Consider the following 25812-nt stretch of genomic DNA (forward strand, 5'->3'; position numbering starts at 1 on the left):
CAGCTGAGTCCTTTAATCTAGTCTTATAAGAGGGCTCACACTTCGCACTCCGCTTTGTAACATAAGTTTCACCAATTACAATGTCATGAGTCAAAATGGACCCCACGTGCGCTTGCCAACAACTAGAAGTGTTGTACTGGAAGAAAGGTGAGGTTGAAATGCTTCCTCTTATGCTGCTGGCCATACTGACAGGAATAGGCGATCAAAACTGGAGATCAACTACAACGATCATTGAGAAGGGATCAGCATCCTTTCTAGCAGATGAGGAAGATTTCGATGTCTGCATCGTGTAAGCTTAGTAGAGCTTGGGTGACGGCTCAATGCTGACAAGTGGATAGGAATGCTTTTGCGCAGAAAATACGCGAATGTTCAGCATGCCGTGAGAAGTTTGCTGAAGCCTTCATGATCCCAGATCTCTGGTGGAAACGATACTGCAGAGATTCCAACGGCTACTTTGGATGCGAGACAAAGATTGATGAGGACGGAAATACTGCAGGACTGAGTGAGTTATGATGATTGGGGCCAAGGACGCTGACTGACGGGAGAATAGCTACATGGGCGCGATTCCCAGTGAAGCTCACGAACGAAGGACATACAGGATATGAATGGTCAAAAACCAATGTGATTACGCACTGGGTGGCGAAGACTCGTCAAACAGTCCTCATCGTCTTCGACGCCGTCCAGCCAGCGGCGAATTGTATGGAGAGGGTCCCGGAAGATGAATCCGACCCCATTTACGCCGTTCCAAACGCGGACTACTTCCTCGACCCTTACTGGATATACATCGGAATCTTGGAGAAGGTCGTCACTTTGCAAGATGCCGCTGTATGGGCTGTTCGTGTTACAGTCCGGACCACAGAGAAGCAAAGGGATATAACCCACGGCTCCGACTTGGCCACGTCAAAACCTGCACCGGGCTTTCGTCATTTACACGAAACGGCACGACATGCTATACACGTTTCCGAAACATTGGATTTGGCCGTCAAGGCTGCTAGGAAAATTCTACTGCAACACGAGGCATTCAAAGTTGGCCATGATGATGATTCCAGGTCTGCCACCGCATGGAAACGGGCTTGGAATTACACGCATCAGCGGTTGCAGTTCTTCGAAGAGATGATCACGAGCCTTCAAGAGCGCTCGGCTTCCAATAAGGCTCGACACTTCAACGAGATCTCGCTCGCATACAACATGGTTGCTCAGTCCGACGCCCGGATTTCTGTAGCCATCGGTCGCGCGACGCAGAGGGACAGCGAGGCCATGAAAACCGTGGCTTTTCTCACTCTACTTTTCCTGCCGGCGACTTTCGTTTCAGCCGTCTTCAGCACTTCATTTTTTGACTACGACTCGGCCTCAGACTCGTGGAACGTCTCTGGAAAGTTCTGGGTCTACTGGGTTGTAGCAATTCCAATAACCCTCGTAACGGCTCTGCTGTGGTATTGCCGACATTCTATGAGCCCCTCAGGTAGTTTCGACTTACTTCGACGGGCAGATTCCCAGAGAGCATTTGTATGCAACGATATCGAGTTTGGGGATGGTAAAGCTGATGCGGGGTTGCGGCACCAGGCGCAGGCAAAGTCATGGAGATAATGGCGTAGCACGCTGTGCCGCACTCGTGGTCAGGCAGACTCATACCTGGTGCCGCAGATATTGAATGTGACAGGTTATCGAACTCCGTTAGCATCTTCCAACAATGTGCAATTTCCACCACAGTCGTTTATCCGATTGGACACTTTTTGGCCATGCAGCAGGGACCTTGTGATCGAAATGCTACTGGACGCTGCAAGGAGCCGAAAACTGCTGCGGCGACACGGGCTGTGTTGGCGCAGCCTGATGGACGCCTTCGACTCAGGTAGATATTTCCGCAGTGGCAGGCAAAACTCGTCTGCCCCAAGTTGCCTTCCGCAAAGCCTTCTTCTTCGTCAATTTCTCTTGCCTGGCTTGAACTTGATTTGAAATTACCCTCACTGCGATTTCGGCCACATCGCAATCGCCATACCGGGTAAGTACAAGCTCATTTATCACACACCTGCTTTCACGGCAACTGACAATCGCAAATTAGGAAGACGACATCGGCCGAAACCCCTCGATTCCCGGAGCCTGATCAAAATGTTCAGCGATCACGCTCACCATCAACAAAGAACTACCGGTTGGCAGCCCACGAGCGCTCCTAGATATGCCACAGAGAAACGGGAACGGAGCGTCAGTAGTGAAGAAGAGAGTTGTGACGGGCTTACAAAGCGGGCAAGAACAACGGGATCGCTTCGCATGCCGAACAGCGCGGGGCAGACCTTGGTCAAGTTATCACATGAGGCATACACCGTGGGCTGGGTTTGTGCGCTTCCTCTTGAGATGGCTGCAGCCCGAGCGATGCTTGACAATGAACACCAACCACTCAATATGAACCCAAACGACAGCAATGTGTACACCTTCGGCAACATCGGCCCGCACAATATCGTCATTGCATGCTTACCTTCAGGACAGTATGGCACAAACAGCGCGGCCGTAGTAGCAAACAACATGCGATGGAGCTTTCCGTCAATACAAATCGGCTTGATGGTTGGAATAGGTGGTGGTGTCCCTGGAAAGATCGACGTACGGCTTGGCGACGTCGTGGTCAGCAATCCGACAGCAGATTCTCCAGGCGTCGTACAGTATGACTTTGGAAAAGCTCTGAACGATGGTCGGTTCGAACGTATCGGGAATCTGAACAAACCTCCACCACCGGTTCTTGCGGCTGTCTCCAGCTTACGAGCTGACCACGAATTCCAACCGAGTCGAGTTCCGGAAATCTTGGCCCGCATGGAATTGCATCATCCCTATATGGTTGAGTTCTCGCATCGAAATGTAGATGAAGACAGACTCTTCGAGGCCTCATACGAACATTCTGGGGAAACCTGTGAAGACTGCGATAGATCCAGGCTGGTACCACGCGGTCTACGACCGACAAACAACCCCAGCATTCATTATGGAATCATTGCGTCTGGAAATCAGGTCATGAAACATGCGAAAACGAGGGACCGACTGGCGAAAGAACTTGGATTGATATGTTTTGAGATGGAAGCTGCAGGGCTGATGGACAATTTTCCATGCCTCGTTATCCGTGGTATCTGTGATTACTCGGACTCCCACAAAGCAAAGCGATGGCAGAAATATGCCGCTGCAACCGCAGCGGCCTATGCGAAGGAGCTTCTCTCCATTATCCCGCCTCAAGGAAGCTCTAGTTTTCAAAGGCAGCCTGAAGTGCGGGACATCGGTAAGTGATAATGTAGACCCTCTCGCGGAGAATCTGCTAACGATTTACTATAGCAACACCATCAACAGATCGCAAGGCGCTTCTAGACTCGCTCAAGTTTGATCAAATTGATAAGAGGCACGCCAATATCAAGACCAACCATGCCAAAACCTGCGAATGGCTTCTCCAGCATCCTGATTATGTCACCTGGATAGATCGTAAGATGTACTCTCAGCATCACGGTTTTCTCTGGATCAGGGGGAAACCTGGGGCAGGAAAGTCAACGATCATGAAATTCGCCTTCAGCCGAGCGAGAAGGAGAGCCGCGTCGATTGGGCCTTCCATTTCATTCTTTTTCAACGCAAGAGGCGAGGGGCTCGAGAAGTCGACGCTGGGAATGTATCGGTCACTCTTACATCAGCTTTTGGAGAAAATGCCCGATCTACAAGTTTTACTCGACATCAATGACGGCACACAAGAGTTCGTAGTCTGGGACTTAGAGAAGACCAAGACCCTCTTCCGCAACGCCGTCCGGAAACTCGGGAAACGGCAACTTACTTGTTTCATTGACGCCCTTGATGAATGCGCCGAAAGTGAGGTCCGAGAGATGGTCGAGGTCTTTGAAGACCTAGGACAATATGCGGTTCAGAACGATCTCCGATTCTACGTTTGCTTCTCCAGTCGGCACTACCCTTATATCGATATACAATACGGTCAAAAGCTCATTCTGGAGGACCAGATCGGTCACGAGAGAGATCTCGCAGAGTACGTCCGTACTAGTCTCAAGGCCGGTACTGGGCCCAAGAGTGACGAGGTCATCGCCGAAATCTTACGAAAAGCTTCTGGAGTTTTTATGTGGGTCGTACTTGTGGTCGATATTCTTAACAAGGAGTACCGTAAGGGTCGCTTATTCGCAGTCAAAAGTCGCTTGAAAGAAATTCCATCCGAATTGAGCGAGCTCTTCCAGAATATATTAACAAGAGACCAAGAGAACCTTGACGATCTGCTTCTATGCATCCAGTGGGTTCTCTACAGCGCACGACCTCTAAAACGCGAAGAATACTATTTCGCCTTGGCCTCCGGCTTGGAGCCCGACACGCTGGGAGAGTGGGATCCCAATGAGATCCCGTTTGAATTCATGGATCGTCTGATTGTCAGTTCATCTAAAGGACTAGCCGAAACAACGAGATCCGATGATAAGACTGTTCAATTCATTCATGAATCAGTACGTGACTTTCTTATCAAGGACAACGGGTTGCGTACTCTCTGGCCAGAGATGGGTACTGATTTCGAGGCCCAAAGCCACAATCGTTTACGGGACTGCTGCCATGAATACTCGACTCAAGTCAACATTTCTAAACACTTGCACGATGACGACTTTTTATTCCGTACATCCAAAAAGGAATCTATCGATTTCCAAGCCGCCATCGACCATGGCTTCCCCTTCCTAAAGTATGCAACCAGCCAAGTACTCTACCACGCCAATGCCGCTGCCCGGACCGTCCTACAGACCGAGTTTCTTCAACAGTTTCCCTTAGAACAATGGATCCAGAGAAACAATATCTTTGAGAAACATAAAACTAGAAGGCAGAAGCGTGATGCTACAAACCTCTTATATATCCTTGCGGAGAGAGGATTTACGAAACTGGTCCAGACAGCGCTTCACCACAACCCGAACGCTGAGATACACGGAGGCAGACATGGCTACCCACTTCTTGCAGCTCTGAAAGAGGGCCACGAAGATGTAGCAAGATTGTTGCTGCAATGGATCACAAGCTCTGCGAGAAAAATTGCGTCTACATCATACAACACCCCGGAATCCGAGACGAGCAGCCAAGTCCACCCTAGCATCGACTGCACCGACAAAGAAGGACGCACGCCCCTCTACTTTGCTGCAGAGAGAGGGCAAATCGACATCGCCAGAATGCTATTCGATTTGGGCGCGCAACCTGACCTTATACCAAAAGACCTATCTTATAGCCCTCTGGTTCGCGCTGCCGAAAAGGGACAAGAAGTACTTGTGCGGTTCATTCTTGAGCAGCGGTCCGCACTTCTAGCTAAAGTCACTACCAACACGACTCTACAATCGCCATTATCGGTGGACGGATATGAAGACATCAGAAAAGCCCTCCTCAGGGCGGTTGAAACTGGAAATGTAGGCACTGCGAGGATCATTCTTGACACTGGTGTCAGCATCGAGAACGGGTATGAGCCCAACTCCACACCTCTAGTAGCGGCAGTCGCAAGGGGTCAAAGATCTTCCATCGAGTTCCTTCTTGAGAGTGGAGCAGATATCAACAAAGGAGGTAGCATGTACGGGAAGAATCCAATTCATGAGGCAATTGCAGCTGCACATGAAGCGATCATTCGACTATTAATTCAAAAAGGGTGTAATTTGGAAGCTCGAGACGCAACTGGGAGGACACCTATCCACACCGCTTGCGAATGGGATGGTAAACCAGAAATGGTAGCGCTTCTACTTGCAGAAGGTGCGAATGTTTATGCGCAAAACGACGCGGGGTATACTCCGTTGTTCATTGCTGCATCATATGGCAAAGATGACATTGTGAGACTACTATTGAGCCACAGCATTCCCACACACCACAGTACCAATGCTGGATCCATGTCCTCTCATAAAGCGTCACAACAACAATCCGATGGTGGGCCTTCATATTTGAGGCACATGGTGAACAAGCTCGGACAGACCGCTCTCTTCGTGGCCTACGGTAAAGTTCTGGGGGACCTCTTAAATGCAGATCTGGATCCAACTCATCAAGATAATCTGGGCCAGAACTTTCTTCATAAGGCATGTAAGAGATCCGATGTCAGCTCTGAATATCTTGACGATGTGCAGGAGGCCATTGAGAAGGGTCTTGAAATTGACGGCCGGGACTACGAGGGACGAACCCCCCTTATGAATGCTGCTGCTGAGGGATTGAATCCTCTAGTCGTCAAGTTTCTGCTTCGACATGGGGCCAACCCCAACGCGAGGGACAACCAAGGACACACGCCCTTATCCGAGATCATTCTTAATGTAAATTCCACGCCGCGGATTTATCTGAAATATGAGAGTATCCTGAAACACGGATTAGCTGCACTTCAGTCTCTTCTCGATGGAGGTGCTGATGTCACGGCACCAGGCCCAGAAGGTGAAAGTTTACTGGACATGGCTGCTCGGCAGGGTGAAGGTGCTATTACAGAACTTCTAAGGGAAGCCATGAAGAGAAAGGGCACTGACTTCATGAGGATTGACATGCTTGTATGACGTCCAGCGCGACTCCGGATTTCCTTCAGGCTCTGATGGTGGTATTTCTTGTGTCTTGGGTTGGGCACGCAGTGTTTACTTAAGTGTTATTATCACACAAGGCGTTAGGATACAGATTCCAATTTGAGTAGCTTTTCTACGTCTCTGCAGCCATTCGCGGCTCTCATCTGAGTGCTTAAAAGACGTCGCGAGACCGACGTCTCACCCTCCCCGGAGGACTGCGCCGGCTTCGGCCGGCCAAAATTACCCCGCCATCACCGTCCCGCGGCGAAGTCCTCCGTCAACCCCGCCAAAGTGGGCCAGGCGCTTTCTATCGGCAGACTCGAGCTTAGGATACACTCGCATCCTAAGACTTTGTAATCAGCAAGTGTTTATGGAATCGTCTATAGCTGCAGGACAAAAACATCACACGAACCAAGTACAGATCTCAATCATGAAATGCAAACGCCGGACTCGCCAACGAATACAAGGCGACAAGGCGAAACTAACTTTCCCCAGACCCGATCCAAATCCCACGCATGATGCAATCAACTTGTTCCAGTTCAGATACCCAAGGGCCCAAGTAACGTTCATTAGCCTCTCGGCAAAAGCTCCCTAAGAGTCAAAAAGAGCCTCATCCACTGAGTATTCCATGCATGCAAAAGCACAAAAGAGATCCATCATCCGCGCCCTTCCGTTTTCTGCGCGCCCTATCTGTACATGCCCGCTATCAAAACCCCACCAACCCGCCGGTGACGAAGGATCCACTTCCCATCTCCGACCCCGCGCCGGTGTAATCTCCTACCGTTTGACGATTGGATTAATCATCTTCACCACCTCACCTAAATCTATCTTATACCGATTGATTCAGCTCACGGCTCCGTTGACATTTTAATTACCCCCATCTTCAAATCACTGAAACTCCAATAACTCCAGATTTCCATCTTCCTCCCTAAATATCGCCCTCATAAGTTACCACCCACCTTATATATCACCACCACAACCAACACCACCAAAATGTCCGACCAAATCGAAAAAGTCCTCACAACCGCCGCCCCAGCGCCCCTCCCCCAATTCTCCCAAGCCGTGAAATACAACGGCATGGTCTACTGCTCCGGCAACATCGGCATCCTCCCCGACAAGCCAGGCATGGTCCAGGCCGAGGGCACAGTCAAAGACCGCACCCGCCAGGCCCTCAAGAACCTGACCGCCGTCCTCGAGGCTTCGGGAAGTTCCCTCCGCAACGTCGTCAAGGTCAACGTCTACATTACGCAGATGTCCGATTTCGCCACCATGAACGAGGCGTATGACGAGTTCTTCACATTTGATCCCAAGCCTGTGAGTTTCTCTCTCATTCATGTCTAGAACTGACTTTGCTCGTCGTTCCTGGCAGGTCGTGACGATCAAGGAAACGAGAGAATGCGTGCTGACACTATAAATGAAAAGGCCCGCACGTGTGTTGCAGTATACCAGCTACCGCTGGGCACCGATGTCGAGATTGAGTGCACGGCTTTCCTGAACAAGCCCTCTCAGAAGCTGTAGATTCCTCGCATTTTGGACTTTAAAACTGTCGTTTCAACTTTGAAGAAACAAACCTATTTTGAACTACTGTATTTATGTAATAGTGAACGCCTGGGTTACAGCAACCCGCCCTGTTGGGCATGGCTTCTGCAAATCTATAAGAAAAGCACAGTTTTCCCACCCTTTTGAGCAGCCTCCTCATGGGACTGCATGCCCCTAACGCCGGGTAACAAATAAGCAAGCCCCTTCCACATCATATCTTCATCAAGCGCCAGTGAAATGAGCTCCCATATCGCACACCTTACTGCCGATATCTGGCAAGCTGTGCCATAATATTCTGAACCTGCACTGCGGAATCACCGGTGCCAGTTGCAGGAGGGTGGCCGTTCGGGCCATTCGGAGGTGGGGCGCCATGCGGAGCAAAGGCCTGTCCGCCATACGAGGCAGGCTGCGTTGGTGCCGCAGGCGGCGCTTGCTGAAGACCACCCATAAGGGCTTGCAGCTGGGCGTTTGCAGCTCCGGCAGCATTGTTGACAGCCGCCGGTCCACCCTGTGGGTTCAAACTAACCAGCAACCGTTGCAAGGTCGCATTATCAATACCACTCATCATGCTGGCGAGGTCGGCTGGCACTCCCGCTGGTGGTTGAGGTTGTTGGACAGGAGGCCCACGTGGCGGCCCCTGGCCTCCGTGATAAGCAGGTGCCTGAGGATGTACGGGCTGCCCTCCATAAGGCTGTCCGTAGCCCGGGTACTGAGGCTGGGGAGGCGGGGCACTCTGATAAGGTGCCGCCGGCACAGCTTGTGACTTGGCCCGGAGGACGAGCTCTGCCGCGATCGGCGGATCAATGTCTCGGTAATCGTCGTATCGGGCACTGACGCCTCCGGAGCGGTCAAAGACTCGGAGCGGGATCTTACCCATGTTCTGTGCCTGTATGTCGAGATCGACAATGGCGTGTACGCCTTCGATGACTTGGCGTTGGACAATAGCCTCACGAGGGAAACTTGGGTGGAGGAACATGACGTCAACCTTCAGGCCGCGATCGGTGAAACCGCGCTGAACCCAGGTTATGAAGTCGCGGCTAAGATCCTGGAGGAGCAAGAATTGAACGTCAGGAACCTGATTGCCGTAGCGGCGAGGAATGTCGAGGCGGTCGTCGGCTGCAGAAGGACGACCATAAGCCGCAGGTGGGCTGGGGCTACGCCGGCGGTATCCATCGTTGTGGCGGCCATATCCCTGCGGGGACCGCGAACGACCGCGGGAGTGGTCATGAGAGTCCTGCTGGTAACGATCCCGACCGTGACTATCCTCACGGCCATGGCCACGTCGGGGAGGGCTGTTACGTCCCGGCCTGTAATCATCGCGGTTACGACGGTTGTCATGGTGTGAGTTGGCTCCGTCATGACGATCTTGACGTCCTGACTGTCGGCCTCCACGACCGCCACGGTCTGGCGAGCGGTTCCTCTCGTTGCCGTCCTTTTTCTTTTGGGCGCGTGAGATTTCCAGATCTAGTAAAAGTGAGCAAGGCCCTCTCTGTGCATGTTGTTAAAGACTACTTACGAATCTTGCGACCCTTGATTTCGCTGCCCTGCAGGTTGTCCATGGCAGCTTGGGCATCTTCGAGGTTGTGATATTGGACGAAGCCATAGGCGGACTTGAGTGAGATCTGGGCGAGACGGCCGTATCTGTGGAAGATATCAAAGACATCCCGCTTGGAAACGCGTTCGCTCGACAGGTTGCCTGAAAAGAAGTCAATGGCGCCGTCGGGTCTGCCTGATGAGAGAGAGCGCGAACCAATGAAGATGCGTGAGCCATCGGGGAATTTATCCCATTTGGCATCAGCCATGTAACGGCGCTCGTCGTTTACGAAAGTGTCCCAAAGCTTCTGGCGGTCAGCAGTATCGTCCGTCGGGCCGGCCGGGTAGCCGCCAGGGATGGGATAGGGAGGCGCGTTCATTGAAGTGATGGGCATGGCCGTGTTCAAACCGTTGGCGGGTGGAGGTGGGAGGCTGCCATAGACGTCGGATGCGGTACTAGGGGCACCGGGAGCACCCGTAGCTACGTAAGCAGATGGTTGACCTGACGTGGGCGGAGCAATCATGTTGGAAGAGACATGAGAAGCAGCGGTCTGAGGAGGGAAGCCTCGATAGTCTTCAGATGGATATGTGGGAGCCGCCTGTTGAGGCAACGGAGGTCTGGGAGGAAGAGTGGCAGACGCAGACGAGGTCAAGTTGGACGATGGCTGAGCATCATGGTTCTGAGTAGAGCCAGTGGGAGATTGGTTGTTGCTGGACTCGCTCGCCTGGCCTGTCATCTCAGCAACAAGGCGAGAGATATCAACGGCGGGGTCATCCTCGGGAGCATTGTCATTGCGTGCGTTGAAGGAGGCGCCGTTGGCAGTCGAATGAGGCGCGCTTGAATCAGCTCCTTGGTGGGCGGCAGCTGGTTGGGAAGGCGCGGATTTGGCTGAGTGTTCTGCAGCAGTAGCAGTGGCCGACGAGGAATCAGCGGCAGCGACGGTGGAGGGGGCCACTTGCGAAGGGCTTGTCAAAGAATCAGGAGCGGCGGAATTGTGAATGGATTCTGGTGCCTTTGATACATCATCCTCTTCCGCGCCATCTTGATCCGCGTCCCGAGGAGGAGAGTCGAAGATCTTGAGATAATCATCCTCGCCGGCATCTGGCTCCACCTGCTGTTCCTGAACCTTGTCCGTGTGTGTCTCCTCTTCCTCGCCGTAGGCATCGTCCAGACTGTCGACGTCGTCTTCGGCGTCTGCGTTGTCCGCGGCAGCTTGCGCATACGACTCGGTCGAAATTGGTGCATGTGTAGGTGCTTCTAGGTCGCCTTGAGCGACTCCATTAGTGTGGGCGGTCATTGCATCAAGGATATCAGCAGTATCCTGGAGAGCAGGTACAACGGCTGGAGCGGCGGAGTGGAGGGGAGATGGACAGTAGGGCGAGAGGTCGGCGGCAGTAGCCTGGAACTCGGGGGTGGCCTCCGGTTCGGGCATTCAAGCTATTGGACTTGTTGGCGCACTGGATGGCGATAATAAGTAGTATTGTTGTTGATAGTGACCTGAAGATGCGAGTGGGCGATGTGACGACAGCTGTGGAAGCTTGCTGATGTCGAAGATGGCAAGGCTTGCGCGAAACGGGCAGAAGAAGCTTGTGTGAGGTTGACGAGGCAAGCTTGTGGGCGGACAGGTTAAAGAATGGGCTTTATGTCAATGGAGTGGAAGCGACGAACGAGGCAACCGGGCGCCTTGTTTTTAGCAAATTCAGTCGAGCCGCAGCAATGCCGTCATGTACTTAGGGGCCAAGGCAAGCGCGAGGCAAGGCAAGCACGGCTGGGTTGGTTGGTTTGTTTGGGGGTCCAAATGAGAGGGTAAGAGCAGATACCCAGAGTGGCAGGAAGGCGGGGTGGGAATGGAAGGAAGGAAGCAGGCGCAAAAGCAAAGAGGCTGCAGGCACGGGGGAATCTCCGATGGGGTTGGGCGGCAGAATGAGTACCGAGTAAGGTATGAATGGGTGAGTGAGTGCGTTGTGACAGCAGATGGAAGAGGCAACTCGGAGGAGTCAGAAATCTCTGAGACGGGAGTTTATTTTCCTCTGCTGGGCTGGAGAGGTCGGAAGGGTGTCGATTCAGCAGTAGGAGAAAGGTGAGGTGAGAGAGGATGCAGGAGGAACGTTGAACCTTGAGGCCATGAGCACCGAGATGTGGTTGGTGGCTGCTGCGGCGGTGTCGCGTGAAAGTATGTGCGGTGGAAAGGGAAAAAAGGTTAAAAAGCTCAGGTACGAACGACGTGGTGGAGCCTGGAGGGCCGCGTGGGAGGAAAAGTCGAAAAAATCGCTGTGTGAAGGACTGCAGGTGGAAGGAAACAACCTCAGGTAGGCAAGGTGCCATCCCACCCGCTGCCAGAGCTCAGTTCTCCGCAAGGCTGGCCGATCCCGCTGGACGGAATGAGGCCTGACCAATGTCACCGTGGGAAAAACGGTTGGAAGCCCACAGCCCGACGCTAGCTTCATCTGGCAGCTCCATTGCGCTTAGCCAAATACGGATACCGTGTCTATCTCACAGTTTAGCATCTCTCAAACACGGTACATCAATACTCAGGAAAAGTCCAGATCCACCAACTTGGTCTATCAATTAATGATGATGACTACTGTCTGGTACAGACTGGTCAGTTCTGCAAAGAATTACCTACCTTGCAACCCGGAATTCAATCTATTTTCTCATCTTGTCGCCAGTCAGATGGCTTTTTGTCTGAACTTCAGTCTCCATCAATTTGACGTCTTCCTTTGATCAACCCAACCGCCACAATGAAGTTTGCGACAAGTCTATATCAATCTGTCCGTCCCATATTGGGAAGCCCTTTCATTCGACCCCTGGAGCTTGTCCGCTGGGCTCGCTTCCAAGCATTCGAGGCGGATTTTGATCCTGAAGAGTTGGAAATGGCAAGATCATGGCACAAGTCCTTCAACGGTAGCCAACTCCCCAAGGGGCAAACGACTTATGCCCGATCCAGTGGCCCGGGTGGTCAGCATGTCAACAAGTAGGCTCCTCGCATATACTGGATATTCCGGTATCTCTAACCTCTGGCTTGCATTTTTGCTAATGTCATGATAGAACGGAGAGCAAAGCGGTCACGGTTTGGCCTATCAAGGACATCTTACCAGTCTTGCCTAAATTGCTACACCAAGGCATCAGGGCATCAAAATACTACACAGCTAGATCTGATTCTCTGACATTCCAAGCTCAAACGCACCGCCAGAGAGATGCCAACTCGGAGGAAAACCAGCAAAAGCTCGTCGACGAGATCCAGAGGATATACCAAGAGACAGTCCCTGGCGAAACAAGTTCTGACAAGAAGAAGAAACATGCTGAGATGTGAGTTGTCTTTTCATACACCCATGCACCTAGGGGCTAACAAAGAGTGTAGAGCAAAACAATTCAACGAGGGACGACTGAGGCAGAAAAAACAAATGAGCACAAAAAAGCAGAATCGACGTTCTTTTGACTGAGCAGGTTGGGAAACGTCCAAAGTGCCGACACCTGATTTTCGGCCCGGCAAGAAAAGGTGATGATGGATTCTGACCTGGCGGGTGTTGCTGAGTCGTGGCACCAAGCCCGCCCAGCTGCTTTTTCTGCCCAGCTAACAAAGTTGGCGGAACCGAGACATGCAAACACCAGGCCGCCAGCCGGTCGAACTACGGAGGAGAGAAGATATTGGTGTGGGGTAGGGTCCAGAGCTGGCCAAGCACCAAAGAACGGCCGGCTGGCAAACAAGAGGGGTTCAGGCCTGGACCCTGAACTTTGACTCAGAAAACGGCATTTCAATAGCATGTGCCAAGGACGGATTGCTTACTATTCAAGACGGCAGAGAAACCTGCGTCGTCTGTGTTAGACATGGGTAGATGTATGAATATGTGTACGTTTTTCATACGGAGATGTATATATTAGATGCAAGACTCGCTCAGAAGCAGATCAAAGAGTGGTGGTGGCTGCTCCGGCCAGACATCTGAACCGTTTGCAGGTCAGCCTCAGACCAGAGCTTTCCCATGACCTTGTCTTAGGACTTGAATAAGGCTGGTATTACCTATCGAGAGGAAATCTGATATGAAGACGAGCAGCTGACGGACTGGTTGGGGGCCGTTTTGAGTATGTACCAAATAGAAGCTAGAACGCACCCACCGAGCAGTTGTCAGCTGGGGTGGGGACCCCAGTTCTCATGGCTGGGCCCGGGCCGCCTCGTCAGGCCGTCAGCATCCATCCAGCACCCCCATCCTGAATGGGTCGCTTCATTATTAACAATACATAGTAAATTGTCGTGGAAAGAAATACACGTATGAAGGGGCCCAAGGGAGGGTTCCTCGACAAAGCGAGAGCGATCCTCAGACGATCAGTGGTCAGAACAAGAGCCGGAGCTCCTGTGCTGGGAATATTGTCAGTGAGCTGTCTCCAAGTTGCGGGACCCTCCAAGCTCAAGAGAGAATGAGGGTCCCTGATGTCTCGAGCTGAACGACCTGGCGCATATGGTGCTTAGATGCTAAAGTGCCCCTAATGCCTATACATGTCCACTATCTTTGGTGTAGCGGCGTGTGGTCCACTTGTTCGTCTCTTCCATTCCCATCCAGTCTATGTATCTCCGCAACCTCGAATCCTTCTCTTTCTCTTCACTCCCACTTCCTCCCATCGTCGTTTTTTGGTTTCCGAATTCACCCAACACCATCTCTTCTTTCCACCAAACATCGCGTGCTCGACGCCCGTCAACTTTGATCTGCGTCATAGCGTCATAGTGACAGCACATTACCCCCTTCATCTATCTGCTGTGTGCCGATTTGATACTTGCATCCAATTCACACTGGCCCCGCGAGACCCTCCCAAGGGGCAGTCAACACGACCAGGGACCGTCGATCATCAAATCAGCCCAATAATCCAGCCAAACACCTGCCGTGCCCACTTTGTCAGCTGCTCGCTCCTTTGAGCAATCTTGGCCAGATTGTTCTGAGACTTCCACCTCGAGCCTCGAATTCTCTCTTCCTGCGACTTGGATACGGAGACAAATTCTTTATCAAGACAATTTTGCTGATTGTCTCATCCGCCCTACCATTGTCGAACCAGCCCGTAATATTGGTGCTAGCTTCGTCGAGTGAGGCTAACCGCCCCCAAAAAACCGCTGACCGATCTTCGCCATCTGCTTACCCCGCCAACATCTTTGATCTCGCGACCGCAACCCCGACCGACCGACCTTTATCTCCCGAGCTATCGCCTGACCCTCTTCGATCGTTGGGCGACGCTCGTGGCCTCGATTCTTTCCCCCCCTCAGCACCCTCATCACATTGTCTGTTGGCCGCAGCAATGGCTTCCAACGGCGCCAACGGAGCATCTCCGTCACCTCAGGTCCAGCCCTGCAGGTACAAGGTCGGCAAGACGCTTGGTGCCGGTTCCTACTCCGTCGTCAAGGAGTGCGTCCACATTGACACCGGTCGCTACTATGCCGCAAAAGTCATCAACAAGCGATTGATGGCCGGCCGAGAGCACATGGTACGCCTTCGACTGCCTTCCTCTGCATCCTTGACCAAGAAACTGACACAACCCCTCTCACAGGTCCGCAATGAAATCGCAGTCCTGAAGAAGGTCTCCATGGGCCACCAGAACATCCTTACACTTGTCGACTACTTTGAGACGATGAACAACCTCTACCTCGTGACCGACCTGGCTCTCGGCGGCGAGCTCTTCGACCGCATCTGCCGCAAAGGCTCATACTACGAATCCGATGCCGCAGATCTTATTCGGGCGACGCTCTCCGCCGTTGCTTATCTGCACGACCATGGCATCGTCCACCGCGATCTGAAGCCCGAGAACCTCCTGTTCCGTACACCAGAAGACAATGCAGATCTCCTGATTGCCGATTTCGGACTGAGCCGCATTATGGATGAGGAGCAGTTCCACGTGCTGACCACGACATGCGGTACCCCTGGCTACATGGCCCCCGAGATCTTCAAGAAGATTGGTCACGGCAAGCCTGTAGATGTATGGGCGCTCGGTGTCATCACCTACTTCCTTCTGTGCGGTTACACGCCATTCGACCGCGATAGCGATTTCGAGGAGATGCAAGCTATCTTGAACGCCGACTACAGCTTCACCCCCTTCGACTACTGGCGGGGTGTTTCCGATCACGCCAAGGATTTCATCCGTCGCTGCCTCACTATTGACCCGAACAAGCGCATGACAGCGCATGAAGCCCTGCAACACCCCTTCGTTGCCGGCTACCTCAACAACGGCGAGGGCGAAGGCCAGAACTTGCTGCCCACTGTCAAGAAGAACTTCAATGCTCGTAGGACGCTGCATGCTGCAATTGATACAGTTCGTGCCATCAACAAGCTTCGCGAGGGCCAGAGCAATCTGATGGACGGGGCCAAGTCGAAAGAGCCCGGACGTGGCGCTGCCGCACTCAAGACCCAGCAAAACGCAAGGAAGGACGATAGCGCCATCAGCCTCGGCAACGGGGCCCACAAGGACTCAGGCTATGGAACGCAACCCGAAGCCGATAGCAGCCAGAATGATGTGGTCATGTCCGATGCAGGCCCGGCACCCAGCAGTGTCCCAGCAAGTTTGCGGCCAGGCAGTGAGCAGAACAAGGTCGTGGAGACGAGCAAAGGACTGTGGAGTGGTCCAGCATTGCGGCGATAGCCTCGTCGTAATGCGGCACCATGTGTGAAGGTCACGGCACCCCACAAGGAAAAGCATGATGCAGACACGAGTCTCCTTACAGCAGCAACGAATATTCTTGGTGGATCTCACGCTCCTTCGGGACTCAACTGTCTGCGCAAAGAGACTCTTAAAGGTCTGTTTGCCAACATGCGAGGCGGTCGTGAAGCAAAGCGATCAGATTCTTTGTCGGATCGCATTGTGTCTGACAGCATATGGCTCTATGAGAAGAATGTGAGCTTGGGGACGAAGAATTGGATGACGGGAGAAATGGCAGGAAAACAAGATACCTCGGGTTGATGTCCGCGGACTGGCTCCGTCATTGGACGATATACACACACAACGGATTGGTGGCTGATTCGCGGAACCACCCCTTCACTTTTCTTTACGTTTTGATGTGCAGGCGACTTCCTATAGGCATATATCGAGAACAGGACGACACACGGCCTACTTTAATGGGAACGATATGAAGGAACCTGAGCCTCGTAAGATGTGATATATCAGATATGTTCAGTGAGACAGCCACTTGCGTACGGCAAAAAGCTGATGAGTTTCTTCATAGGTATGTTGGATGATCTCACAGCTTCTGGTACACGCACTGCAGTAGGTAAAAATGAGCAACAAGTGAGAGAGCAAGCCCAAGGCGAATAACGGACATGTCTGGCTTACTTATGATCACCAAACCACAGCAAAGCCTGACATGAAAGTCATTTACCTATACGTAAAGTCAGGTACGTAGGTGTAGATCGGCGGTAGGGATAGAGTTTGATTGAGATGGGATGTCGCTACTAGACCCAAGATCTATCCAAGACCGTATTCCGGCGCCTCTCATTGGCCGGAACCGGGTCAAAGCATCGACGCAGCGTTCCGGCATCTGAGCGACGACCCCCCTTCTGCTCTCCCATCTTCCCACAGACTCTCCTCCCTCACTGGCACATTTCAGTGGCCACGTTCTTTCTTCTTGCTTGCTTGCCCTTGCGTTTGGTGTATCTTGTAACTTCCAGAAGGATTCTAGGCCCGATACTTGCTGCAAACACCCGAAGTAAGATCCACTACACATCTTACCCGGTTGTAATGACGGAGAGAATCAGACGAGCCCATCACAAGTCGAGACTCGGCTGCAGGCGCTGCAAGACGCGGCGAATCAAGGTGAGCTCTGAACGAGGCGGCCCGACCTTACGATCACCGTGTCCCGACCTACGACCTACCCCGTCCCGGGTGCAGGGGGTCGTACGGGTTTCTCACTTGATACCTTACTGCATACCTTCTTACATGTCTACCTACCTTATACGCAAGTACAAGTACTGACCATACAAAAAAGTGCGATGAGGTCCGGCCCGCCTGTGGAGGTTGCACAAAGGCGAACCTGCGGTGTGATTTCATCGATTTACAATCCCGCTTCAGCCTGAAACCCACTTCTTGTCCGCCGGCGCCATCCTTCATATTATCATCGTCGTCATCATCATCATCATCATTAACATCGTCTGCATCGTCGTCCTCGTCCACAGCGTTATCATTAACATCCCTGACTCTCATACGGCCGAGTAGTCCTCCAGTATTAGTAGACACCATGACCGACGGCATGAAGTCGCGCTTCTTCCGGCACTACCTGGCCATGACGGCCTCGTACCCCTCGACTGACCAGCAAAGTTGGTCGAGCTGGATTACAGACCTCGCCGTGACAGATCATACTCTTATGGACGCTGTTCTCGGGTTTGCGGCGTTTCACCTCCGACGGTCCGCGGCGACGGTGCATGACAGCAGCAGCAGTAGTACTTATGCAGCAGCAGTGTCGGAGGCCTCGCATGCTTACATGGCGAGGGCTATCGAGGCGCATTCGAGACAAATTGTGCGCGAGGGGATCAACGCGCAGAATGCTCCCGTCGTGATGGCGACGTGTACTATCATCATGTTCCACACCAGCGCGAACCAGTCGTTTCTCGATAGTAGCGGTAGCGGATCGGATGCGGGAGAGGGGACGGGGGCGGGGTCGCGGGTCCCGCATCACTGGTTCACGCCCTTTCGGAACGTCAACGCGCTATTAAAGGTCGCTTTGCCCGGGATCCGGAATAGTAGGATAAGCCACCTCTATAAACCAGAGCGGCAGACCTCATCACAGCAAAACGAGACGACGAGGCCAGCAAAGCCGGGGGCGTTTGACTTCCTGCTAGAAGACCTCGATGAAGAAAAGACAGAGCCGGAGACGTTGGAAGCGTATCGTATTGCTGTCGGCCGTCTCGATAAGATCCAGGGTTCGGCTCTGCAGCGTGATCTGCTGCGGTTCCCTGCGCACGTCCCGCCGCGGTTCGTCGAGTTGTTGGAGGCGCAGGACCCGAGGACGTTGGCTATCGTCGGGTACTTCTTCATGCTGTTGAGAAGGGCGACGCATTTGTGGTGGGCGCAGGGTGCGGCGGAGAGGGAGTTTGATGGGGTGATGAGGTTCTTGCCGAGGGAGTGGTGGCCGAAGATGACGTTGGCTGTTGAGGAGTTTGAGTGGGTTGAGAGTTGAGAGGTTAGCATAGGGTTCTTGTCCTTTAAAGCGAGTGTATGTTTAGGATGATGGGAGGAAGTGGTATCATTTCTGCTTTTTGCATAACGCGAGGATGGTTGAACGCTCTACTTAGACCTATACTCACACAGGATTATCACGAGGCTGATGCCAATCTTGGCTAGACTCATGTAAGTATAACCTCACGACGTCCCTTTAGAAATTTCTAATCGTTCTCAGAAGCAGAAAATAGTGGTGAAGGAATTAGATTAATGGGACAGTAAGTGATCTAAGTCTAATATGCGTGGAATCTAGCAAACTTCTATCCATTCATATAGCTCTGCCCCATCCCGATATTACCGCCGTTCACCTACTGACGATGCCAAGCAGCTTCTCTCACCAGAAACATCGGCAATGAGAAAACCCCCATCTAAGGAGAAGGAGAATCCTCAACCCACGCAACACCACCAACAATACCCTCATAAATCCTTCCATTCGCACCGAGCTGCAGATGCGACGGACCGGGGTTAAACACACCACCAGCACCAACCCTCTTGCGCCAAATCTCCTGTCCAGAAGCATAATCAAACGCCGCAATGTACCACACATACTCCCCGCCCACAGCGAGCTCCCGGTCCTGCGTGTACGCGTACAAGATACCGTTACTCGTCGACAGCGTGATCATGGTCGCCACGATAGGCAAATCCCATACCAGCTCGCAGCTCTCGTCGGCATTGACCCGCACGCGCGCCACGCCGGGAGTCACCTGCGTGAGGTTATTGTAGCTGCCGTTGACGTCATCCTCGCTGACGTCTAGGAAGGAAGGCGAGTTGTAGCAGTTGGGGATCATGGCGCTGTACGTCGTCCCGTCAAAGTGCGACGTCAGCGAGGCCTCGTTGAGGCTCGCGCCGGGCGTGAAGAGCGGGACGGAGCAGACGAAGCTCGAGGTTTGGCCTTCGGCCATGGCGGACGCCTGGCGATAGACGTTGAGGTTGATTTGGGAGTCGGCGTTGTCCGTCATGGCGACGTACTTTTGTCCGAGGAGGCTTGGTGTCGCGCCGGAGCCGCGGGAGAGGCCGCCTGGCTTGATACCGCTGCCGGCGAGGTACGTCTCGTTCCAGGCCGCTACCACGCCGCCACCGTTGGCCGTATCCGCTTGGAAAGCATAAAAGTGGCCCCGGGCGTCGGCGTGGTCTTCGGGGCCGGCGGGGCCCGTGAGGACGTAGATGTTTTTCCCATTGACGGCCATGCCGTTCTCGACGATTTGGTTGTCCAGGGCGGTGCTGAAGATGGTGCCGTCGGGCTGGACGTAGCCTATGGTGGTGGTGTTGCTTCCCTCAAGGCCGACGAGGGGCGCCGGCGTGGCGACGAACCAGAGGTTCTCGTCGTCCGTGTACCCGGCCATGGCAATGATGGAGCCCGAAGGGAGACGGGACGAGACGTCGACCTCGCGGATCTGGGTGAAAGTCGTGGAGGTGCCGGTGCCGAGGCGCTGGATCTCCATGATGAAGCCCTCGAGGGTGGGCATAACGACGTGGTTGTCGACGACTTGCCAGTAATTCGAGACGGCAGTACGTCCCGCCGGCGCGGTCCATTGGACGAGAACGTCCATGGTCTCCGGGTCCAGCGCCGCGAGGCAGAATCCGATGGGCGCCTGGGAGGAGGCGCACTCCAGTGCGACGAGAAGGCTCGTGCTGTTCTCCCAGAACATGTAGCCCGTCTGCACGGCGGCCGAGGAGGCGACGGAGGAGATGCCGAGGGGGCCCATGTAGTCGTCGCTTCGGGTGTTGCCGCCGTCAATGTGGGCATGGAGGGCGTCTGGGGAGAAGCGTTCCTTGGGGCGGAGGGGTTGGGACGTGGCTGCTTTTCCGATGAAGTCTGGGGCCGTCACATTTTGGGAGTCTGCGACGATGTCCGCCGAGGCCTAGATATTCCAGTAGGTGAGAAGACTTGAAGTTGTAGAGGGTTAGAGAGGGGGGGGGGGGGCGTACGACGAGCTTGGCCATACAGGCTACCATGGCCGCGGTGAAGAAGTTGACTTGCTTCATCCTGAGACTAGCGATGCTCAGGCTTTCGAGTTTGTGAGTAGAAAAGAGAGTGGATTGTAATTAGGAGAAACAGGGCGAGGAGGAAGCTTGAGTGAATGAACGTTGTCCTTGACTGTTGAGAAGAGAGGCATCTCATCTGAAGAGAGATGTAGTCAACTTATACAAATCAACAACCATATCGAGCCTCATCACGACTATATGATCTACCATGGGCTGCAGCATTGCCACCAAGCAAGCATCCAGGTACAGGGCTATTGCGCCGCCTCTCCCTAAGATCTTCGGATCCGTGTATCCCCACACGTATAGTCGCATTACGGGGCTTGTTCATAGCCAAGAACCCACGGACTAGCCAATGAGACAGCTTCAAATACGATACCATGCCCAATTCAGGTATACAGCGTCCCCGAGACTGGATCATCTCCCCGGTTCTCTCTCTTCGTTATTCCATCGATCGCTCTACGTCGCATACGGTCCTCATTGGATGATCACAGGCTGTCTCCGTCATTGTGTATTGGAGATGGATTGGCACTCATTACCGGTTGTCCCGAGCATTGTCTATACGCCTTGTGATGCGAAAACGAGGCTCTAAGTCGACCTCCTATGTCCATGGACACAGCCTCATGCGTTGGAGATCACCGTCAATGGGCTGGAGCATATTCGGGACCTTCCAGCTTGGCACGATGAAAAAGTTCAATGCCTCTGGACTTCGTTCCCGCTCGAGAACACACGCAGTGAGCGAGTAAATCATTGCGACTCTGAAGTACTCTTGACCTACCTTGATCGAATTAATTGGGATAAGCACGATACTGTCGTCCCTTGTGATGACTCTGCAGGCGGATACTCCGGCGGTTTGTAGTGGCAGTTCATGGCCATCCTACAGCTTGTCTAGATTAGTTAAACCATAGAGATACGACCTTGTATAGATATATAGAGTATAGGCCGCCGTGCCTGCCAAGGCTCAATAGGGGAAGCTGCCGAGGTCTTCTCGCGGAGACCCTCACCATCGATGCGATCTAAGTTCGCTCAGTCCAATGTAAGGCATTCCAATACGATAGGACATTCCTAGGCGTCGGATAGGATGATATTGACTGCGGTCATATGGGCTTATGTTCCAGCATACAGTCAGTTGAAAAGGAGCATGCGTTTGCTATGATGGACTGACATGATGATGAACTCCGGGTTTTCCACATAATCAAGGAGCTACTTGTCGAAAGGTTTACCGCGAAGTCGACAATGAGATGTTAAAATAACTGGGGGAAAGCGTGGGCCTATGAACCGTTGACCCAAAGACAGGCCGTGGGAAAGAGAGGCCTATCGCCAAATCTGTATTCATCGCGCGTCTCTGACAAGTACATATCTCACACCTCCAGCTGCCCCTTTCCATCTCCAAACAGTACATTATACCACTGTTCATCTCCATTTTGGCATATTTCATCCCAACCAATAAATGAAAAGTTCCCCGGCTTTTTCGAACCGTCATACACCCTAACGCTCTTCTTCCCATTAAGCTCTTCCTCCGCCGCCCAGTAGACCACCTCGTTCCCGCTGTCGCCACGAGTGAGAAGTCTCGCTAAGGGCATCAACTTTCGATTCGCATCAAGAGCCTGGACCACGAGATCCCGCAAGTGAGGATAAAACCACGTTAGACTCCACCAATTCTCCAGCCGCCACTTCTTCAGCCCAAAGATGTAGGCGTTGTGATGTATGCCCGCGGACGCGGTACCAAAGAAGAAGTCTGTATAGAGCGAGACGTTGCCCCAGCTGTGCCCCGGCAGAGGCCGAGGGACGTCTCGCAGTTCCTCCGGAATGCTCTGTACCCTCACCTCGCCCGGAACTCCAGCCTTTTCAGACTCCTTCTTGATGGCCTCGGCGTCGTCAAGCTCCACAAAGTACCCGTCGTCTTCGGAGGAGCAGGTAGGCGGAATCGTGGCAAACTCATAATCCAGCCCGATCCCAAACTCAAACTTTTCGCCAGCCAGCGCCGCGTCTGCAATTCTCCGCACCTCTTTCGGCATGCTCCCGAGATGCTCTTCAGAAACGAAACCATTCCACGTTGAAGAGAGGCCACGAACCCAGTGGCGATAAACTTCCTGATCCCCAATAACCTCTGCGATAAGAGCCTGGTCGCTCCAGAGCTGCCGCCCGCTACCCGCGGCTTTTTCAATCTTTTCCTTGCTCTTGCGCAGCGCGTCCCGTAAAGATCCGATAGTGCCCATGATCATCCCGCTGTTGACGCAGCGGGGGCGAATCCTTTTGTATTTCCTCGCCGAGTCAAAGACATAAGGTAGAACCTGGTCAGTCTTGTCGCCGTAGAAGTCTCGTGGCAGGGGTGAGTCTGGCCAGTAGTCGTATCGCGGATCGGACCCTGACTCCCAGTCCGGCTGGCAATCTTTGGCCGCGGTGACGATGATGTTCTGCGTCGGGGGGCTAATGGGGAACCCGCTCTTCAGGCCACTTTCCTTCCATTGTCTGTGCACCCGAATGTTGGCTTTGCGATTTAGCTGGTGGAAGCGCTCAATTAAGACGGATGGCGGAAGCTGGAACCAGATATCGTAGGCATCTACGAGGAGAACGAGATCGTTCTCATTCACATTGTCCCCGTCATTCTTCTCGTAAAGCGCATCGATGACCGCCAACAGTGACTCCAGTTTGGCAATGTGGGAACCGGCAAAGTGCCAGTCAGGCCTGTTGAACTCTCCGTTCCAGTTCAAAAGCGTGGGCATGGGGTAGCCTAGCGCCACGGCCGACATGACTGTCTTGCAGAGGTTGATGTTTGGTCCGTCGGCGGGCATGAATAGTCGCAGTCGGCGTGAGCCCCCTGTGTCAACAGGAGTTGACCTCATAAGTTTTTCAAGGTCTGTTCCCGTGATTCTTCTTTCTGCGTCACTGCCATGGATGAAGTGTCTAAACTCTGCAGGGAACTATGAAGATCGTGTTAGTAGTACCTTAAGAGCGAAAGAGAACGGTGGACTTACAAAGTTCATCAAGACAAAGCCAAAGATGCCCATGAAGATGATGACAGGTAGGATGAACTTCACAATATCGGCACAACATTGACCTGACCTGGTAACCGGGCTCCGGCGGCGGTGTTGAGCTTCGCCATCCCACATGCTGCTTTGCGTCTCAATCTTTGATTTCGACCACCGACGCCATGGAAACGTAGCTGACGCCATTCCAGGCATCATCATGTTCGCAGAGGTAGACACTGATGGATGATAGAATGGCCTTCCCGCCTGCGGCACATTCTGCTTATCAGACGAATACCCGACTTAACGAGTCTGCCAAGCATCGCATTGAGAAATCAGAGCTGACGACGCCGATAAGATGACAATCGGCCGGCATAGCTGCGTGCTGCCGTTACGGCCATATGGATCGACGGGTCCGACGCGGGGCCCTAGTTCCCTATCAATTGCCGGGTTCATCCCACGTGGTGGATTCGATTCGTCCGGACCGGGTTCTGGACAACTCACCCACTACCCATGCGCATTGGGCTCTCACCTAACACGTGGATGTCGAGCAGGTCTATCATTGATTCCTCAACATAATCCGTGACGATTGTGTTCCCTTAATTGATCTCGAATAAGGCTGCGCGCAGCCTTTCTTCTTTATACTTCTTGAGAGGGAAACCCCCATGTCTCAGTTCGCGGTTGCAGGATGTCGTGAACCTTACAGACACCCCGAGACCTCGCTTTCGCGATGGCGTCGAAAAGTAAGACCACGGCCCGGACCGCGTGGTCTTTTGACGAATTTCGGACTTTTTTGGCTTTTGCCCTGATAGGTGAGTTTACCCTTTAACTGATGACGGGCAGAAAGCACTATACTGCAACCACAATTCGGCATAAACTCATACGAACCACAGGCTTAGCCAATACAATCCTACCGTCCCTCATTCATGCCTCAAACTATCTCATCATCCCGTACCCCCGCCACATTGTCATCCTCATCGAAGTCGCGCCGGTGCTCCTCACTAAGCTAACGCTCCCGTTCATCATTCACCACATGCCATACCGAACCCGACCGCTTCTCATTGCGGCAGTATGGGTCATTCTCAAGCGAATCGCAGATGACACGCCGCCCAACGTGCCTCCGCCAATACGCATTGCGACAACCGTGATTGCATCTATCGCGGCGGCGGTAACGGAGGTTTCCTGCCTTGGGATGATCGGGCAGGCCGGGCTTCCGGGACTAGCGGGGTGGGGCTTCGGCACCGGCGCGGGGGTGCTGGAGAACGCCGTGTGGCCGTTTCTTTCGACGTACGGTGCCGGGAAGCTTTTGCGAAGCGCTACCACGTATATCTACTACGGTGTAGCTCTGCTTCTGGTGGCTCACTTTGTTGTATTGCCTCAACGGTTCTCGAAAAGGGGTACGAAGAATGACGCGCGAGGGAAGCAACGAGAGGACGCCAGTGCCGAGGAAGGACAATCCTTCTTGCGGCACGACGAGGCCAATGGTCCGAACCACGAGCGAAGCAGGTTTGAGTTGCTCCGCAATCTCATGCGCTCGGAGATGTTGCCTCTCTTCACAGCATCCGCAGCCATCTCCCTCTTACAATATGGCCTCGCCAGGCCGCTCGATGGATCAGCATTTGATACGTTCGCCCACTTTTACGCAACATACGGCATGACGCTCCATCTAGGTGTCTGGATGGGACGGTCATCGCTTAAGCTTCTTCCGACGCGAAACTTCAGGCTTCATCTGACGGCTCTGTGCGCCTGGACGGCGGTTGCGTTCTTCAACGCCGTGTTCCTCGTCTCAACGCAACTGTCCTTTTTCTTGGTCTTCTTGATCGGTTTAGCGGCTGGATCTGTGTATGTGAATGTTTTGGCAAGGCTGGTTGGAGAAGGGAGGGATACGGTTCCTCGAGAGGTTTGTCTTGGGCTTGTTACTGTTGGCGATGCGGGAGGTGTGCTCGTTGGTGGCGTGATGGGTGCCTTGCTCGAGACGTCCATGTGTAGCTCGCTTGTCGATGGCAGACGGTGGTGCCGTAGAGCCCGGTAGATAGGTAGCTAAGTGAGTGACACAACAGTCCGATGATTAATATATCATTAATACCTTTCTCCCTTGTATCTT

General features: G+C 53.2%; 11 protein-coding genes across 11 annotated transcripts; 7 read left to right on the forward strand and 4 right to left on the reverse strand.

Moving 5' to 3' along the window:
* Positions 1-95: 95 nt before the first annotated feature.
* CCOS01_07644 (uncharacterized protein) lies at positions 96-1587 on the forward strand (the record flags this gene model as incomplete). The annotated part of the gene is made up of 3 exons (XM_060455807.1): positions 96-289; positions 339-502; positions 551-1587. The coding sequence occupies 3 exons, from the start codon at positions 96-98 to the stop codon at positions 1585-1587; spliced, it is 1395 nt and encodes a 464-aa protein (XP_060313699.1).
* Positions 1588-2106: 519 nt separating this feature from the next.
* Positions 2107-6497, forward strand: CCOS01_07645 (uncharacterized protein; the record flags this gene model as incomplete). Its single annotated transcript, XM_060455808.1, has 2 exons — positions 2107-3253; positions 3307-6497. 2 exons carry the CDS (start codon positions 2107-2109, stop codon positions 6495-6497), a joined length of 4338 nt encoding a protein of 1445 aa, XP_060313700.1.
* A 996-nt stretch (positions 6498-7493) lies between these two features.
* Positions 7494-8018, forward strand: CCOS01_07646 (endoribonuclease L-PSP; the record flags this gene model as incomplete). The annotated part of the gene is made up of 2 exons (XM_060455809.1): positions 7494-7814; positions 7923-8018. The coding sequence occupies 2 exons, from the start codon at positions 7494-7496 to the stop codon at positions 8016-8018; spliced, it is 417 nt and encodes a 138-aa protein (XP_060313701.1).
* A 280-nt stretch (positions 8019-8298) lies between these two features.
* On the reverse strand, positions 8299-11005 carry CCOS01_07647 (RNA recognition domain-containing protein; the record flags this gene model as incomplete). The annotated part of the gene is made up of 2 exons (XM_060455810.1): positions 8299-9503; positions 9556-11005. The coding sequence occupies 2 exons, from the start codon at positions 11003-11005 to the stop codon at positions 8299-8301; spliced, it is 2655 nt and encodes an 884-aa protein (XP_060313702.1).
* A 290-nt stretch (positions 11006-11295) lies between these two features.
* CCOS01_07648 (uncharacterized protein) lies at positions 11296-11898 on the reverse strand (the record flags this gene model as incomplete). The annotated part of the gene is made up of 1 exon (XM_060455811.1): positions 11296-11898. One exon carries the CDS (start codon positions 11896-11898, stop codon positions 11296-11298), a length of 603 nt encoding a protein of 200 aa, XP_060313703.1.
* A 416-nt stretch (positions 11899-12314) lies between these two features.
* CCOS01_07649 (peptidyl-tRNA hydrolase domain-containing protein) lies at positions 12315-12886 on the forward strand (the record flags this gene model as incomplete). The annotated part of the gene is made up of 2 exons (XM_060455812.1): positions 12315-12547; positions 12622-12886. The coding sequence occupies 2 exons, from the start codon at positions 12315-12317 to the stop codon at positions 12884-12886; spliced, it is 498 nt and encodes a 165-aa protein (XP_060313704.1).
* Positions 12887-14853: 1967 nt separating this feature from the next.
* CCOS01_07650 (uncharacterized protein) lies at positions 14854-16188 on the forward strand (the record flags this gene model as incomplete). Its single annotated transcript, XM_060455813.1, has 2 exons — positions 14854-15039; positions 15103-16188. The coding sequence occupies 2 exons, from the start codon at positions 14854-14856 to the stop codon at positions 16186-16188; spliced, it is 1272 nt and encodes a 423-aa protein (XP_060313705.1).
* Positions 16189-17280: 1092 nt separating this feature from the next.
* Positions 17281-18715, forward strand: CCOS01_07651 (uncharacterized protein; the record flags this gene model as incomplete). The annotated part of the gene is made up of 2 exons (XM_060455814.1): positions 17281-17436; positions 17528-18715. 2 exons carry the CDS (start codon positions 17281-17283, stop codon positions 18713-18715), a joined length of 1344 nt encoding a protein of 447 aa, XP_060313706.1.
* Positions 18716-19124: 409 nt separating this feature from the next.
* Positions 19125-20742, reverse strand: CCOS01_07652 (uncharacterized protein; the record flags this gene model as incomplete). The annotated part of the gene is made up of 2 exons (XM_060455815.1): positions 19125-20618; positions 20686-20742. 2 exons carry the CDS (start codon positions 20740-20742, stop codon positions 19125-19127), a joined length of 1551 nt encoding a protein of 516 aa, XP_060313707.1.
* Positions 20743-22100: 1358 nt separating this feature from the next.
* CCOS01_07653 (uncharacterized protein) lies at positions 22101-23852 on the reverse strand (the record flags this gene model as incomplete). The annotated part of the gene is made up of 2 exons (XM_060455816.1): positions 22101-23663; positions 23718-23852. 2 exons carry the CDS (start codon positions 23850-23852, stop codon positions 22101-22103), a joined length of 1698 nt encoding a protein of 565 aa, XP_060313708.1.
* Positions 23853-24438: 586 nt separating this feature from the next.
* CCOS01_07654 (uncharacterized protein) lies at positions 24439-25740 on the forward strand (the record flags this gene model as incomplete). Its single annotated transcript, XM_060455817.1, has 2 exons — positions 24439-24520; positions 24602-25740. 2 exons carry the CDS (start codon positions 24439-24441, stop codon positions 25738-25740), a joined length of 1221 nt encoding a protein of 406 aa, XP_060313709.1.
* Positions 25741-25812: the final 72 nt, after the last annotated feature.

Source organism: Colletotrichum costaricense (genome assembly GCF_030867565.1).
Source record: "Colletotrichum costaricense strain IMI 309622 chromosome Unknown Scaffold_7.1, whole genome shotgun sequence".
Lineage (NCBI taxonomy): Eukaryota > Fungi > Ascomycota > Sordariomycetes > Glomerellales > Glomerellaceae > Colletotrichum > Colletotrichum costaricense.